Raw genomic sequence first — 16,079 nt, forward strand, 5'->3', positions numbered from 1 at the left:
TGGAAAGAGCAAAATGTGTGGAGGTCAAAACCAACTGCTGGAGATCCAAAGCAGACCGCCTTATCTGTTAAACATGGTGCTGGAGGTGTTATGATCATGTATGGACGCCTATCAAGTAAAAATGTGTCTTTGTCCCAAACATTATGGAGGGCATTGTAAATAAGTAAGAGCTGTGACAATGAAATTCAAAGAAGCCATAATAAGGAAAGTTAGAGGTAAGGATTATAAGTCAGTGGTAAGACCACCAATGACGTATGGAGCTGAGACGTGGGCAGTAAAGGGAGTGCAGGAGAAGAAGTTGGATGTAGCAGAAATGAGAATGTTGAGATGAATGCATGGAGCTATGAAAAAGAATAGAATTAGAAATGAGATCAGCAGGTTGATGTGGTATGGACATGTGGTGAGGAGAGACAATGAATATGTGGGCAAAAGAATGATGGGAATGGAAGTACAGAGTGAAGATAAGTTGAGGGAGGCCAAAGCAGAGGTGGATGGATAAAATAAATGAAGATCTGAAGAAAAAGGGCCTGACTGGGGAGGAAGTGCAGGACTGAACTGTATGGAGAAGGCTGGTCAAGCATATCGACCCTACATAGAAGTGGGAAAGGATTAACACAAAGAAGAACATTAGAACAACTGAGACGAGAACAGGCCATTCAGCCCAATAAAGCTTGCCAGTCCATCCGTCCATCCTGTCCACTTAATTCTTCCAGAAAAACATCAAGTCAAGTTCTGAAAGTCCCTAAAGTCTTACTGTCTACCACATTGCTTGGTTGCTTTGTCTATCGTTCTTTGAGTAAAGAAAAACTTCCTAATGTTTGTGTGAAATTTCCCCTTCACAAGATTCCAACTGTGTCCCGTGTTCTTGATGAACTCATTTTAAAGTCACTGTCTCGATCCACTGGACTAATTCCCTTCGTAATTTTAAACACTTCAGGCAGGTCTCCTCTTAATCTTCTTTTGCTTAAACTGTAAAGGCTCAGCTCTTTTCATCCTTCCTCATAACTCATCCCCTGTAGTCCTCTAATCAGCCCAGTCGCTCTTCTCTGGACCTTTTCTAGCTCTGTTATGTCCTTTTTTGTAGCCTGGAGTCCAAAACTGCACACATGACTCCAGATGAGGCCTCACCAGTGAGTTATAAAGACTGAGCAGAACCTCCTGTGACTTGTACTCCACACGTCAAGGCGCTATATAACCTGACATTCTGTTAGCCTTCTTAATAGCTTCTGAACACTGTCAGGAAGTCGATAGTGTTGAGTCTACTATGATTTCTATGTCTTTTTCATAAGGTGTATTCTGCATATACAGACGTTCCATTGTTTATTCAAACCTCACATTTTTACTTCCTACTTGTAATAATTTACATTTAGTGACATTAAATTTCATCTGCCACAAATCTGCTCAAGCCTGTCTGCTGTCCAAGTCCCTCTGTGATGATTCAACGGATTCCAGATTTTCTGCCAATCCACCTAGCTTGGTGTCATCATCACACTTAACCAGCTTGTTACATATATTCCTGTCCAAACCATTCATATATATTAGAAGTAGCAGTGACCCCAGCACTGTCCCCTACTGGATACCACTCTTAACAATTCTGAGAAGGTTCCTTACACACTCATCCCCCTCTGTTTCCGGTGTCCGAGCCAATTCTGCACCCATCTACACACCACACCCTGAACTGACTGACACTTCTTTTAGTGGCGCCTTATGAAGTACTTTCTGAACGTCAAGATCAATAATATCATATGCTCCACTTTGATCGTATCCTTTTGTTGCTTCCTCATAGCTCAGCAGTATATGTTATTTCTCCATCAGCCTAAAGAGAATAGCCTGTCCTATTGCATTCTGGTTCAGTGATATGACATTGCCATAAAAAGCTTCCTCACTTTCTCCATCAGTCTGGTATGGCACTGCATTTGCTCACTTAAAACATAAACTGCAGTGTGTTATTCAGACAGCAGAAAAGACTGCAGGCCCAAAGCGGGTCTTTTGTTTGAGGATCTGCAAACATCATGGATAAGGAAATAGTCTGGAAATATAATTAGAGAATACACTCAACCTTCTTACCATGTCTTGGAGTTATTATCATAACCAAAGCATTACTGGTCATTCAAACCAAGAATCGCCATCCATACAAAGAGTTCCTTTCCTGCTGCAGTAACCCTGGAGTCTGATTCACATCCATTTCTTCCTGATCTCAAAATTATGTTTATTATATAAAGGCTTATGGGATAAATTACAGAGCATGAGTGCGATTTTGAACTGTCGTGTTGTTTTATGTATTTGTGTTTTTGTGCAACATGTTGTAATGACCTGGTGGCATGGGAAATGGAGGAACGGAATTAGCTTCTTAATGCTGATTGTTGGCGAGTGGACCCTAAAAAGGGCAGTTGTGTCACTGATTGTTAGCGAGTGGACCCTAAGAAGGGCAGTTGTGTCACTGATTGTTAGCGAGTGGACCCTAAAAAGGATAGTTGTGTCACTGATTGTTAGCGAATGGACCCTAAAACGGACAGTTGTGTCACTGATTGTTAGCGAGCGGACCCTTCAAAGGACAGTTGTGTCGCTGATTGTTGGTGAGTGGACCCTAAAAAGGATAGTTGTGTCGCTGATTGTTGGTGAGTGGACCCTAAAAAGGATAGTTGTGTCGCTGATTGTTGGTGAGTGGACCCTAAAAAGGATAGTTGTGTCGCTGATTGTTGGTGAGTGGACCCTAAAAAGGATAGTTGTGTCGCTGATTGTTGGTGAGTGGACCCTAAAAAGGACAGTTGTGTCGCTGATTGTTAGCGAGTGGACCCTAAAAAGGACAGTTGTGTCGCTGATTGTTAGCGAGTGGACCCTTCAAAGGACAGTTGTGTCGCTGATTGTTGGTGAGTGGACCCTTAAAAGGACAGTTGTGTCGCTGATTGTTAGCGAGTGGACCCTTCAAAGGACAGTTGTGTCGCTGATTGTTGGCGAGTGGACCCTTCAAAGGACAGTTGTGTCGCTGATTGTTGGTGAGTGGACCCTAAAAAGGACAGTTGTGTCGCTGATTGTTGGTGAGTTGACCCTAAAAAGGACCATTGGCGCCTTGCATGGTGCTGTACCCACCCACTGCCACATGCTCCCAGCTGTTTGTCGCTTTGTCCCTTCATGAACGCTACTGCCACTCTAACAAATAATGTCTCCTTAATGGTATTTTTCTGGGCTGTATACTACCTTGTAACGGCTGACCCCTTACCCAGCCGGCAGCTACACCTCCAAGACCTCCGGCCTGGATAATTTACTGAGATGAATCTAACTATCAAGCCGTACCTTTAACAAAGTACACTTTTCCCCACAATCGACGGTGTAAATATAAACTCACAAAAGCAGATATGTAAAATTATACTGATTAAATGTATTAAATGAAACAAGACAACTGCAAAAATAGAAAGAAACTTAAACATAAATATCCCTCCACCACGTCAACAACGAGACACCACCATATATAAATACAACAAAACCCTCCCTTGCCCCTGTAACATATAACAAACAACACAAATAACAAAAATGAATGAGATACGGAAATGATCATGAACTTGAGTCCGGTTATAAAAACTGTCCTGAATACGGTTGACTGAACTAAATTTTAAATGAGTTGTTTGACTTTCCCGGAACAAAATAGAACAGCCTCACCGTGGATCCTCGGTGTGTGGTGGATGATGAACTCCGACCCCGGGGTCTCTCGTGATGAGGATATTGAAGTCAGTCCGGCGAATTGAAAAACAAACTGGATGAAATGCGTGTGGTGGAACACGGCAGGTATAGATGGCTCGTGGTCGTGAAATGAAAGTCTCCTTCTCCTTCTCTTCCTCTTCCTCTTCCTCTTCTCTTCTCTCTTCCCTCTTTGGCTATTCCCTCCTGATGTCTTAAATAGTCCTGTGACGGCTGTAATGGACTCATAGTGAACAGGTGTTTTCCAGGTTTAAGGCTGTGGTCTTCTTCCATTATCGGGGGACGGCATTTACTGATACACACACAAACAGCAAAACGGGACAATGAAACGAGACGCACCCAGTACTGACGTTTAACAACACTACCTATGTAGCCCCGCTACAACCTCATATAACCCTTGCTTGAAAAAGAACCACTTTATTCTGCAAAGGGTTCTTGGCATATTAAAACTGCTTCTTTGTGCTTTCAAAAGGTTCCTGATATGTGGACAAAATGACTAGTAGGCTATCTAGCAGGATCAAGAAAACTTGATCACTATGTGCATTAAGAGTGTTTTTAAAGCCAGATACCCAGTAGCGTAACACAAATCTGCATGTTACAACAACAATTTAGTTCTTGTATAGCCCAAGATCACACAAGGAAGGCCCCAGTGGGCTTTAACAGGCTCTGTTTAATTGTCAAGCCCCCAAGGGAAAGAAAAAACCTCTCAAAAGAAAAAAATCTTGTAGGATAAAAACAAATCTTGGGAAAGGCAATTTAGAGAGAGACCCTCTTACAGGTAGGGTGGAGATGCAATGGGTGTCACAAACATGGGGTAAATACAACACACACCACAGAACACAAGTAATCCTCTTCACAAAGCCGAATGGCCATCTATCACGGCCACCTCAGAAATGCAACACAATAGTACAAATTACAAGGCAAAATGCAAGAATAGATGATACCACTCAGTGAGTGCAGAACTACTTGTACCAGCGTTTCTCAACCTTTAAGTATTTGTGACCCGAGTTTTCATAAGTTTTAATCGTGCCCCCCTAATGTTTTTTGAAAGGAGCCCACTGATACCTATTTGTTCTTTTTAATTAACGATATATCATAGATGCGTATTTTATTATACCTACGTAACTTTTATCGACATTTATCTAACTCTATATTTATTGTTCTAGTATCAGAATGTAGTTTAAATTAATTTGTTTTGGTTTCAATTGATTTATTTTTCATATTTTTGATTCTTGTTTCCTTTTTTTACATCTTCGCGCCCCACTTTTTATTACTTCACTGCCCCACAGGTTGAGAACCACTGACTTGTACTAAATACGTTACCTGTTCTGGATCTTTTTCTAGAACCTTCATGTGGATGGCTTTTTTAGTCCCGCTTTAGGTTTAGGTTTAGGTTTAGGTAGACTTTATTATCCCAGGGGGAATTTTGTTTGCAGCAAGAAAGTACAAAAACAGAAGACAATGTTAGAGAAATCCAACAGTTAAACAAAGACACGACATTTGACAACCAACGTCATTGCTTACGCACACACTCAATATCAATACAAAGAAGAATAATTACTGTCAACAGAGCACAAAATAATTTAGCAGCATCCCTACAAGTAACAGAATTTAAATAGCTCTAGAAATAAAAGAGTTCTTAAACCTGTTGATCTTTACCTTTGGAAACCAAAATCTGCAGCCTGATGGCAGCTGCTGGAATTTACAGCAAAGAGGATGGCGTCTGTCTGATAGAACTGAGTTGGCTTTCTTTCTGACCCGTTTGCAATACATTTCAGTGAGAGGGATCTGCTGTGAACTAATAATTTGACTGTAAAATTTCATAATGTTGTTTAGATGATTTACAGGTATACTCTTAGTTGTAGGGGCGGCACGGTGGCGCAGTGGTAGCGCTGCTGCCTCGCAGTTAGGAGACCCGGGTTCGCTTCCCGGGTCCTCCCTGCGTGGAGTTTGCATGTTCTCTTCGTATCTGCGTGGGTTTCCTCCGGGCGCTCCGGTTTCCTCCCACAATCCAAAGACATGCAGGTTAGGTGGATTGGCGATTCTAAATTGGCCCTAGTGTGTGCTGGGTGTGTTTGTGTGTATCCTGCGGTGGGTTGGCACCCTGCCCAGGATTGGTTCCTGCCTTGTGCCCTGTGTTGGCTGGGATTGGCTCCAGCAGACCCCCGTGACCCTGTATTCGGATTCAGCGGGTTGGAAAATGGATGGATGGACTCTTAGTTGTTGAGGTTGCTAAACCAACAGATAAAAGCAAATATAACAATGGATTCAATAAAGTACTTTTAAAAAACAATCATTATGGTTCTGTCTACTTTAAAGCAGTTGAGTTTCCTAAGAAAGAAAAGTCTTGAATGCCCTTCTTACAGATTTACGCTGTGTTAAGATCAAAGTTTAGTTTGTTATCAACGATTGGTCCCAGATATTTGTATTGCTCTGACATTTTCCTTTAATTAAAGTAGAGATAGCGAAGGGTGGAGAGCACCTGAAATCTACAACCATATCTTTTGTATTTGAAATATTAAGTCATAAATTATAGTGATCCCACCATTGTACAAACTCATTGACAACAGGACCAAGGCTGTCTTCCTTATCTTCTAAAAGACTCACAATGACGGAGTTGTCTGCAAATTTCAGGATGAGTCTGTCTTTGTGTAAACTCCTGCAGTCATTTGTATACCGGATAAACAAAAGAGGAGATAAACAGCAACCTTGTGGAGTGTCCATAGATGTACTTAGGTTATCAGAGAAACAGCAATTGGCACCCTTTGGCGTCTGCCTGACGAGTCTCTATGGCACCTTTTATGGGGCAGAGGCAAAATGTATGCCACACTATTTCAGAAAACTGTATGCCAATCTGCTTGTAGCTGCGCTTACCCAAAGTTACCAAAGTTCTGCGGCTTTAATTTGCTTCATGGGATTCTGGCAATAGCTTGACACGTTGAATTGATTCCACAGACAAAATATCTTCGTTATTAAAATCAAAGTAAAACAGTTCACACAATAATAGAAAATAAAGTTCTTGTTTGAAGCTCATATATCTTGTTTCATTCTTTAACAACAACAACAACATTTATTTCTATAGCCCATTTTTGGCGCTTTTCTACTGCATTGTACGGCACAGCACGGTTCAGTACAGCTTACCTTGGTTCGGCTCAGTTCGGCTCGGTTTGCGTTTCGACTGCAGTTTAATACCGCTTTAGAGTGGGCGGGATTATTCACGTGTCGTTATAGTTGCGCCGCCTCTACTGCCGTGACACCGTGGAACTTTTACAACAACACGCAGACAACGACAACACTTTAGCTCAACGACGCGCAAGGGTAAGCATCTAAAAAAAGCACATCACTAGCTAACTTTTATCACTGTTGCAAAGAATAAAATGAACTTAACTGCCAGTGTAACATTAAAATGCTGATTCTGTATATTACAGATCTTCCACATTTTGCAAAAAAGTCGCCGCAACAGACCATCTGCTTGGACATTTAACCGTGCTTCAGAGTGGTGGGATGTGATTGTTCCCGGTTTTACAAACACTCAGTGGCTGGAGAACTTTCGAATGTCTGAAGAAACATTCATCCACTTATGCAACAAACTGCGTCCAGCGATGGAGAGACGGGACACAAACTTCCGCGTGTGTGTACCTTTAAAGAAAAGAATAGCCAGTGACGCAGTAATGACGATTTTCTGCGGCCAATCAGTGACCAGCAGAGTTTACACGTCACGTTTTGGTAACGGTTCGGCGCGCTTGGAACCTCGGCTGAGGTGGTACTAAAAAAAGGACCAGGTACCAGGTACTGTTCCCAGTGGAAAACGCCCCAAAAGTGAGCTGAACTGAACCGTGTCGTGCCGTACTATGCAGTGGAAAAGCGTCATTTCATACAAATGATGTGGCTCAAAGTGCTTTACAGGTTGAAGAAAGAGAATACTAATTAAGGCAATACCAATTAACATACTGTAGAATAAAAAGTAAGGTCCAAAAAAAAACAAACAAACAAAAAAACTCCAAACGGATGGGGAAAAAAAAACAAAATCTGAAGGGGTTCTGAGGCCACGAGACCACCCTGCCTCCTTTAGGCATTCTACCTAACATAAATGACCTCAATCAGTCCTCATGGTTTTCAGGGTTCACATGGAAGAACTTGATGATGCTGGTCATCTGGCCTTTAATCTATCAACGTAGGGACATCACGGTGCTTTGATCAGGTGGTGGTGGCGCAGATCGGCACCACAGAAAACCAGAAAAAGAACAGAAGAGAAAGTAGGGGTTAGTTCGGATTGCGGAGCCACCATGAATGATAATGATAATTAAATGCAAATACAGAATATTAGGATTCAACTAAAATGAAGCTATGAGAAAGCCATGTTAAAATAAAACATTTTTAGTTTCAGTATGTTTAAAGTGCTCCACCGTATCAGCCTGGTGAATTTCTGTCAATCAGCGATTCCAGATTTGAGGTGCATAACAGTAGAATCACCACTTCTTTTAAGTTTAGCTCTTGGAATTCTAAGCAGACCCTCATCTGAAGATCTAAGGTTACGATTTGGAGTGTAAGGTGAGAGGCATTCTGAAATATAAGATGGAGCAGGTGACTGAAGGCTTTGTAAACCATCTGCAGTATTTTAAAGTCAATTCTAAATGGCACAGGTAACCAGTGTAACGACGCTAAGACTGGGGTGATTTTCTCTTCCTAGTTAAGATTCTAGCAGCTGCATTTTGCACTCATTGCAATCGATTGATATCTTTTTTGGGTGGTCCTGAGAGGAGTGCATTACAGTAATCTAGCCGAATGAAAACAAAAGCGTGAACTAATTTCTCAGCATCTCGCAATTCTTATACAGTTGAACTCATTTCTAAACGGTCAAAAAAGTGTATGCTTATCTCATCTACAAACTGCAAATGGGTCCTTCGGTCCATGCTAGCCACGAGACTAATTCCAAACACACTGACTCAGTTAACACATTGTGTTTCAGATATAGCTAGAATGTTCTATCTCATGTTAACTTACCAGGGGGGGCTATATTCTAATGGCTATAAAGAAAACTGTATTGTATTCTACTTAAGCAAACACCAGTATGAGTTTCACTTACACTGCCCCTTGCAAACTTAACTACCTGTCCATGCTTCTAGAAGTGAGATTATGTCCTAACTTGCTTAATTAACACTCTGTTTATACAGGTATATCAAAGGAAGTTCTATTTCATGTTAACTGACAGATGTTAAAAGACTATACCATATTCTAAGTAACTATAAGAAATGGATATTCTATTATTGAATTAAGCAATTCTAACATTAACATTAAACATTCTAGGAATGGCTCTTACAGGTTGACATCACAGAGCTCACATTCTGGTGTTTGACGTGAACGTTAACTGAAGCTCCTCACTAGGATTGTAGCCATTGTGCTGCTGCCACATGATTGGCTGATTACAGAATGGCATGGATAAGCAGGCGTACAAGTGTTCCTAATATTAGAACAATACAAAACATTACAACAATCTGGACGAAAACAGGCCATTCAACCCAACAAAGCTTGCCAGTCCTATCCACCTAATTCTTCTGAAGAAACATGAAGTTGAGTTTTGAAAGTCCCTGCCAGAATGGATTCTCTGATCTTTACTTTGCTCTTTTACATGGGCCTCCATCCTTAAAAGGACTGCTTGCCATAGCCGCACTAGATGGCATTCTGTCTGTGACATTGCAGGCTTGCAGTAGTAGGGTGTATCCCGATGTCCAGGCTAAATTGCTCAACCACAGCCTAGTCAATGTGGCCCCCTAATGATCCCCTGTCATTAATTGGCTGTTCCTCTCTCCCCTTGATCACCTATCAGCTCATGTGTGGTGAGTGTACTGGCACAAAACTCGCTGCTGGCGCATCATCCAGGTGGGTGCTGCACATAATGGTGGTTGAAGTGGCCCCCCACTCACTATGAAAAGCTCTTTGAGTTGTGAGAAAAGCATTTTATAAATGCAAAGATTATTATTATTCTAGCTCTAATGCTACATTCACTGTTAGAATAGACACACTCCACTCACCTGCACTCAGACACTCACTTTTATAACACAAAATCAGCCCTTAATATTATAACATAAATGCCTCACTCTTTGTTAAAATGCATGAGCCACACTGTTATTGTAGGTCTATCGGTGCAGACACGCACATGCGCACACACACACACACACACACACACACACACACACACACACACACACACACATTCACACACACACACACACACTTTCATCAGTCAAACTCTGCAGTGGCTGGTATAGAATACAGGCGTCTCTGAGCTGTACAACTCTAAGGCCACATTCACTTTTATAATTAAAAAGCAGTGGTTGCTGTTGTAGCTGTTATTAGGTTTAAATTCCAGTAACAAAGCACCTTCTTCACCGTGTGGTTTTTAAGCAAACCAACAGCTACACCTGTCACTCATGATTCACAAAAATGCATCTTGGTGTCACACTTCAGTGTGTGTGTCTCTTTGTGTGCACATCTTCTGACCACAGTAAGCTGTCTGCTTTCATTCTTTATTTCCTCCTGGCACTTTTGTTATTACTTAAGTGCAGACACAATGTCAAAGTCTTTAGTTCCCTTAAAGTAATAATCTTCATTTTACAAAACATGCAAAAGGGCAAATTACAGTATAATGTGAACGGCTGAACAGTCAGTTACTTCTGCGTCACTATTTTTTTTTCAGTGATAAGAGCCCTGATACAGTATTACTGCTTGTGTGCTTTCTGTTTCTCCACCACCTCAGCCACTCTGATACTGCCACCTTGTCCTCGTCACATGTTATGTCAGCCGACTTGCTTAGCTTGTTCAGGCTTTGGTTGTCTCTCAGTCCGACTATTTCAACTTATTCAGAATGTGGCTGCCCTACTGGAATAATCCGTCCCTCATTCCTCCAGGCCTCCTTCTTTCCTTTATTCGCTTTCCAGGTTTTTCAGATGCTGCTAGGCTTTGGTGTATCAATAATTAATATTACCAATCTCCATATGTACACCTACATGAATTCCTGCTTTTTTTATAGCTGATAGATAGATAGATTGATATGTAAGGCACTATATACTAGATAGATAGATAGATAGTGAAAGGCTCTATATGATAGATAGATAGATATGAAAGGCACTATATACTAGATAGATAGTTAAAGGCTCTATATGATAGATAGATAGATAGATAGATAGATAGATAGATAGATAGATAGATAGATAGATAGATAGATAGATATGAAAGGCACTATATACTAGATAGATAGATAGTGAAAGGCTCTATATGATACATAGAATCAAATGAATGATTCCTCAATTCCTGAGCCTTCTCTGCTCACATAAATAGACAAGAGGGAGAGCCCAGGAGTGGTGATGTCAAGATGGCCCCGCCTCCTCTGGGCTCCACCCACAAAAAACAAGGAGCAGCAGCACAGAGGAAACCAAAGACAAGAGAAATAATAATTCACAAAATTAAGAAAAACTACAATAAAACATAAAATACTCATAACTTGAAACTAATACATAGCAACCAGCTTGTTTTGTTTTAAATTGAGAAACTCTTAATAAAAACAAAACAAAAAGCTTGTGTACTGATTTGTAAAACAACTGCCACCTCTGCCTTGACAGATAATTCATGTTTAGTGTAACTGAAGTGGAAAGGCAGCTTAGAAATGTGACAAAATAGTTGGCTTTCATTTTATTTTATAAAAATTATACATAAAATGGTTAATTTTTAATATTTTTAGAGACTCCTTACTATTTCATAAGTGATCCTATCAAGGGTGTAAGCTGTACCTTACTCCTCTTCACTTTGTGTATCATTTTCCTCTATTCTCTCTATCTCTCTCTTGCTTTGGTATGTGGTTATCCTTCCTCCCTGCCAGGGAACTGGCAAAAGGTGAGCATTTTAAGCCCTAATAGTGATGGCTGGAATCACTTCTACAATTTTATTTCATCAAAATCATTTCATAGTAAGTGATAGCCCTTCACAGCTGTAGGGTCACAGTGCTACCTGATGTTTCTTCACCAGTGAGTTCAGATGTTCTTTTAAAGCTCCAACCTCACCCAGCTGGAACTTGGAGTCCAGTAGTTTCTACAGTACAGGGCATGTTTGGTCCACCAGTTTAATGCCACTTTAAACCTTAAACCCTAGTCTTTGGGGTCTACCATATTAATGGGAATATCATCTGTTAAAGGGAGCTCTCTGAGGCCAGTTACAGGGGATTGGCCTTCACTGAATCACAGCAAGTCACCTTAGAATGTGCTCCTGTGCAGCCATTTAGACCAACTACCTTGAATCTCCCTTCCTTGCCCTTTACCTCCTCCTTTCATCCTACTGTAAGTTTATCTACTCTTCTGGATTCAAGTTTAAACTTGTGAGTTCAAAATATACACCATGCAGGTTTTGTTCAGTTGTGTGTTCTTAACATGAGTAACAAATTATTGTGACACTATATATATAATCTGCGGTGGGCTGGCGCCCTGCCCGGGGTTTGTTTCCTGCCTTGCACCCTGTGTTGGCTGGAATTGGCTCCAGCAGACCCCTGTGACCCTGTAGTTAGGATATAGCAGGTTGGCTAATGGATGGATGGATATATATATATAATATACACTGCCTTGTGAAAGTATTCATCTCCCTCTGTGTTTGTCCTAATTTTTGTATTACAATCTGGAAATTAAAATAGATTTTCACATGGACTTTATGTAATGGACTTAACTATATAGTTCAAATTGCTGAAGTGGAATGAAAATGATATCTTAAATATAAGAATATATATATATATGAAACCCCTACGTAAGATCTGGTCTAACCAATTAACTTCACAACATCACAAGTCACATTATTAGTTGATTAGGGTCCAATCAAAGTGTCATATGATGTGTCACATGATGTCTGTATAAAGAGGCCTGATCTGAAAGGCCCCTGACTCTGAAACACCACTAAGCAAGGAACATGAAGACCAGGGAGCACACCAAACAGGTCATAGACAAAGTTGTAGAGAAGTAAAAATCAGGGTTGGGTTATAAACAAATATCTCCAACTTAGAATATCCCACAGAGCACCACTAAATCAATTATAAAAAAATGGAAAAAATATGACACCACTACAAACCTAACAAGAAAAGGCTACCCACCAAAACTTGCATACTGGGAAAGGAGGGCATTAATCAGCGATGCAACAAAGACACCAAGGATAACACTGAAGGAGCTGCAACCAACCACAGCAGAGATAAGAGTATCTGTCCATAGGACTACTTTAAGACATACACATCACAGAGCAGGGCTTGATGGAAGAGTAGTCAGAAAAAAACCCATTGTTTAAAGAAAAACATGTTTGGAGATTGCCCAAAAGCTTGTGATTGACACCCCAAACACATGGAAGAAAGTTCTCTGGTCAGATGAGACTAAAATTGAACTTTTTGGCTATCATGGGAAACACTACGCGTGTGGCGCACACCCAACACTTCCCATCACTTAGAGAACACCATTCCCTCAGTGAAGCATAGTGGTGGCAACATCACGCTGTGTGGACTAGAAGACTGGTCAGGGCTGAAGAAAAGAGGAATGGCTCTAAATACAGGGCAATTCATGAGAAAAACCTGTTTCAGTCTGTGAGAGATGTGAGACTGGGATGAAGGTTCACATTGCAGCAGGACAATGAATGACTCTAAACATACTGCTGAAGCAACACTGGAGTGGTATAAAGGGATATGTCTTGGAATGGCCTCATCAAAACCCAGACCTCAATCCAATGGAAAATCTGTGGTACGACTTGAAGATTGCTGGACACCAGTGGCACCATTGAACTTGAAGGAGTTAGAGCAGTTTGGCCTTGAGGAATGGACGACAAACCCAGTAGCGATATGTGCTAAGCTAATAGAGACAATCAACAAGAGACCTATAGGTGGAATTGCCGGAAAAGGGAGCCAACAAAGTATTGGTTTTAAGGGTTGGGGGTGAATACTTATGCACATTCAGGATTTCTGTTTTTTGTCTTAATTATTTTTGTGTCACAATAAAAATATTCAAAGTAGTAGCCATGTTGTGCAAATTAAATGGTGCTAACCTCCCAAAAATCCATTTGAATTTCAGAATGTAATGCAGACAGAACAGGACAAACACTGAATACTCTCACAGGGCATTGTATATAAAGACTCACTAATGAAAAACAATGCGTCAGCTTCTCCCATAAGAAATAATGAAAGATGTTGATAAGGTGGATCAGGAATCATTCATTTTCATCTTAACCCAACTGTTTAACCTAAAAATCAAAAGTAATATCGTATAATGCTCAATTAAATGAACACATTGAAAAATAAACAAACAATGATTAATTAATAACAGTTAAGGCAGAAATTGTACTTGACTTGAGAAGAAGAAGAGATTTGGTTGTTGTGTCTGAAAGCTTTAAGGTGGACTGTATTTATAATGAAAGGCAGTGGAGGATTTTTTTCTTGTCTCCTCCTAAAATACGTCAAATGTTTCTTGCAGCACTTCAACAGTAGCTTACTAGAGGAGAGCTAAACCAACACGTAAAACCTCTCACACACAGTCTTACATTTGTACAATTCATTTATTTTACACTACAGTACTGTTCATTCTGATTGACATCCTTCTTTTTAATCATCATTTCATTCTCACGTACACAGTAGATATTATTACAAAATCAAATATTCAAATAAACAAATAAGGAACTTCAATATGTTTTCTTATTTCAATTCTCTGTAATGAGGCTTTTTTTAAAGGTCAAAAATACAAAGGCAACAAATTAATGTAAATAATGTAGTGATTACGAGAACATTTGCAGGTCAGGATGTCACTCTCTCTTGTGGGCAGCAAAGCACATATAAATGTGTTTAATATTTAATCTTGAAAAACAATCTTATTTATCTCAACAATTGGGTATTTCAATATTTTTTTTTACTTTGTTTGCTTTTTTTGTCCAATAAAAACTCTTTATTTTAGGGTAGAAATGTTATATTCATTAAAAAATGTGTTCTTTAATATGTACTACTTTCTGTGTTTTTGTATTTTTTTTGTGGTTTCTGATATATTTTAGAGGAAAGCATAGTAAGACATTGTCACAGATAATTTACATTTTATAAAAGAAATGATAGCAGAGTGTCTTGTAGTAGAAGGGAGCCCACTCTATATTATTATATGTTTGACTCAGTGGGGCTTAATTGTTCTTTGCTCTTCATTGTTAGGAATCACAGGTCATGCTGAATTGATTGAAGTAAAAGGAGTGAAAGGAGGAAGTGTGAAGATCGACTGCAGATATGAAAAAGGGTTTGAAGATTATGAGAAATACCTGGCTAAAGTTAGATGGTCACGGAACAACGCCCTGATCAGAACAACAAAACCCAACACTCTGGTGACGGAGGGCCGATACTCTCTTTATGACAACACCTTGGAGAGAGTTTTCACCGTAACCATCAAGGAGCTGCAAATGAGTGATGATGGGACATACTGGTGTGCAGTGGAGAGGTACCTGGACGATGACTACACTGAAGTCAGGCTCACTGTCCACCGAGGTAATAATGGCTTCAGATTTATTTGTGAAATGGTCTTGTTTTTTCTTAATATCTTCTTTGACCAACTGTAAATTGCATTCTGTCTCAAAAACTAAGAAATTGACACAAAGACTTTGTAATGCCCTATTTGCAATACAAGTAAGCATGTGAATGTTGAGGATCTCTGAAGATTTAGGACACCTAGTCATGATCTGAGTTAATCTATGGCACTAAGAGAGTTGAATTAAAACCTCTAATGACATAACAAGCTGAGGGTGTAAACCAGCAGTTCATTTGGGGGTCTTTTCTCAACTCTTATTAGGATGGTTCAAGGTACAGAAGTCATCTTTACCTGAATACACCGATTACACAGATGGCAGGTAATCAGACTATTGAAGATCCTGCCATGGTGTCAATGTTATGATCACACTCTACAGCTCAGGCTAATAGAATGACATCCGTCCACTGTCAGAACTCCTCCATCCAGTTTCAGAGCAGCAGGAAGCTGCAGCCAATCCTAAGAGTACTGTGCACAAGGCAGGAGCCAGTCTTGGATTGTTCTTCACAGAACATACTCATATGTTTCTAATTCATCCTAACCCACAACTCTTTGAGAAGACAAACAAGAAAGAAAAACATATAGATACTGCGAGAACATGTAAACTGTAAGCCTCACAATCATAGTATCCAATTTTATAACGCACTAGCTGTGTAAGCCTGTGCTGTAAAAAGCCCGGGCTGTTAGAAAGCATTGAAATCATCAGAAAAAAACTGAAATGCAGAGTCGGCGGTTTGTTTTGCCGACATGCTCGCCCCCCTTGTCTATCAGTGGCTAAGCGAGTTTTTCTCTCCTCGGAGGTTTCATTTTGCCGATGTG

General features: G+C 40.3%; 1 protein-coding gene across 3 annotated transcripts in view; it reads left to right on the forward strand.

The window, feature by feature from the left end:
* The window catches only part of LOC120526304, a 196,800-nt gene that overhangs the window by 78,882 nt on the left and 101,839 nt on the right, over positions 1-16,079 (forward strand). For all 3 annotated transcript variants that reach the window (XM_039749428.1, XM_039749429.1, XM_039749430.1), the window contains exon 4: positions 14,897-15,223. In XM_039749428.1, coding sequence (XP_039605362.1) covers positions 14,897-15,223 — 327 coding nt within the window. The remainder of the gene's footprint in view (positions 1-14,896; positions 15,224-16,079) is intronic.

The sequence above is a fragment of the Polypterus senegalus genome, chromosome 3 (genome assembly GCF_016835505.1).
Source record: "Polypterus senegalus isolate Bchr_013 chromosome 3, ASM1683550v1, whole genome shotgun sequence".
Taxonomy (NCBI): Eukaryota; Metazoa; Chordata; class Cladistia; order Polypteriformes; family Polypteridae; genus Polypterus; species Polypterus senegalus.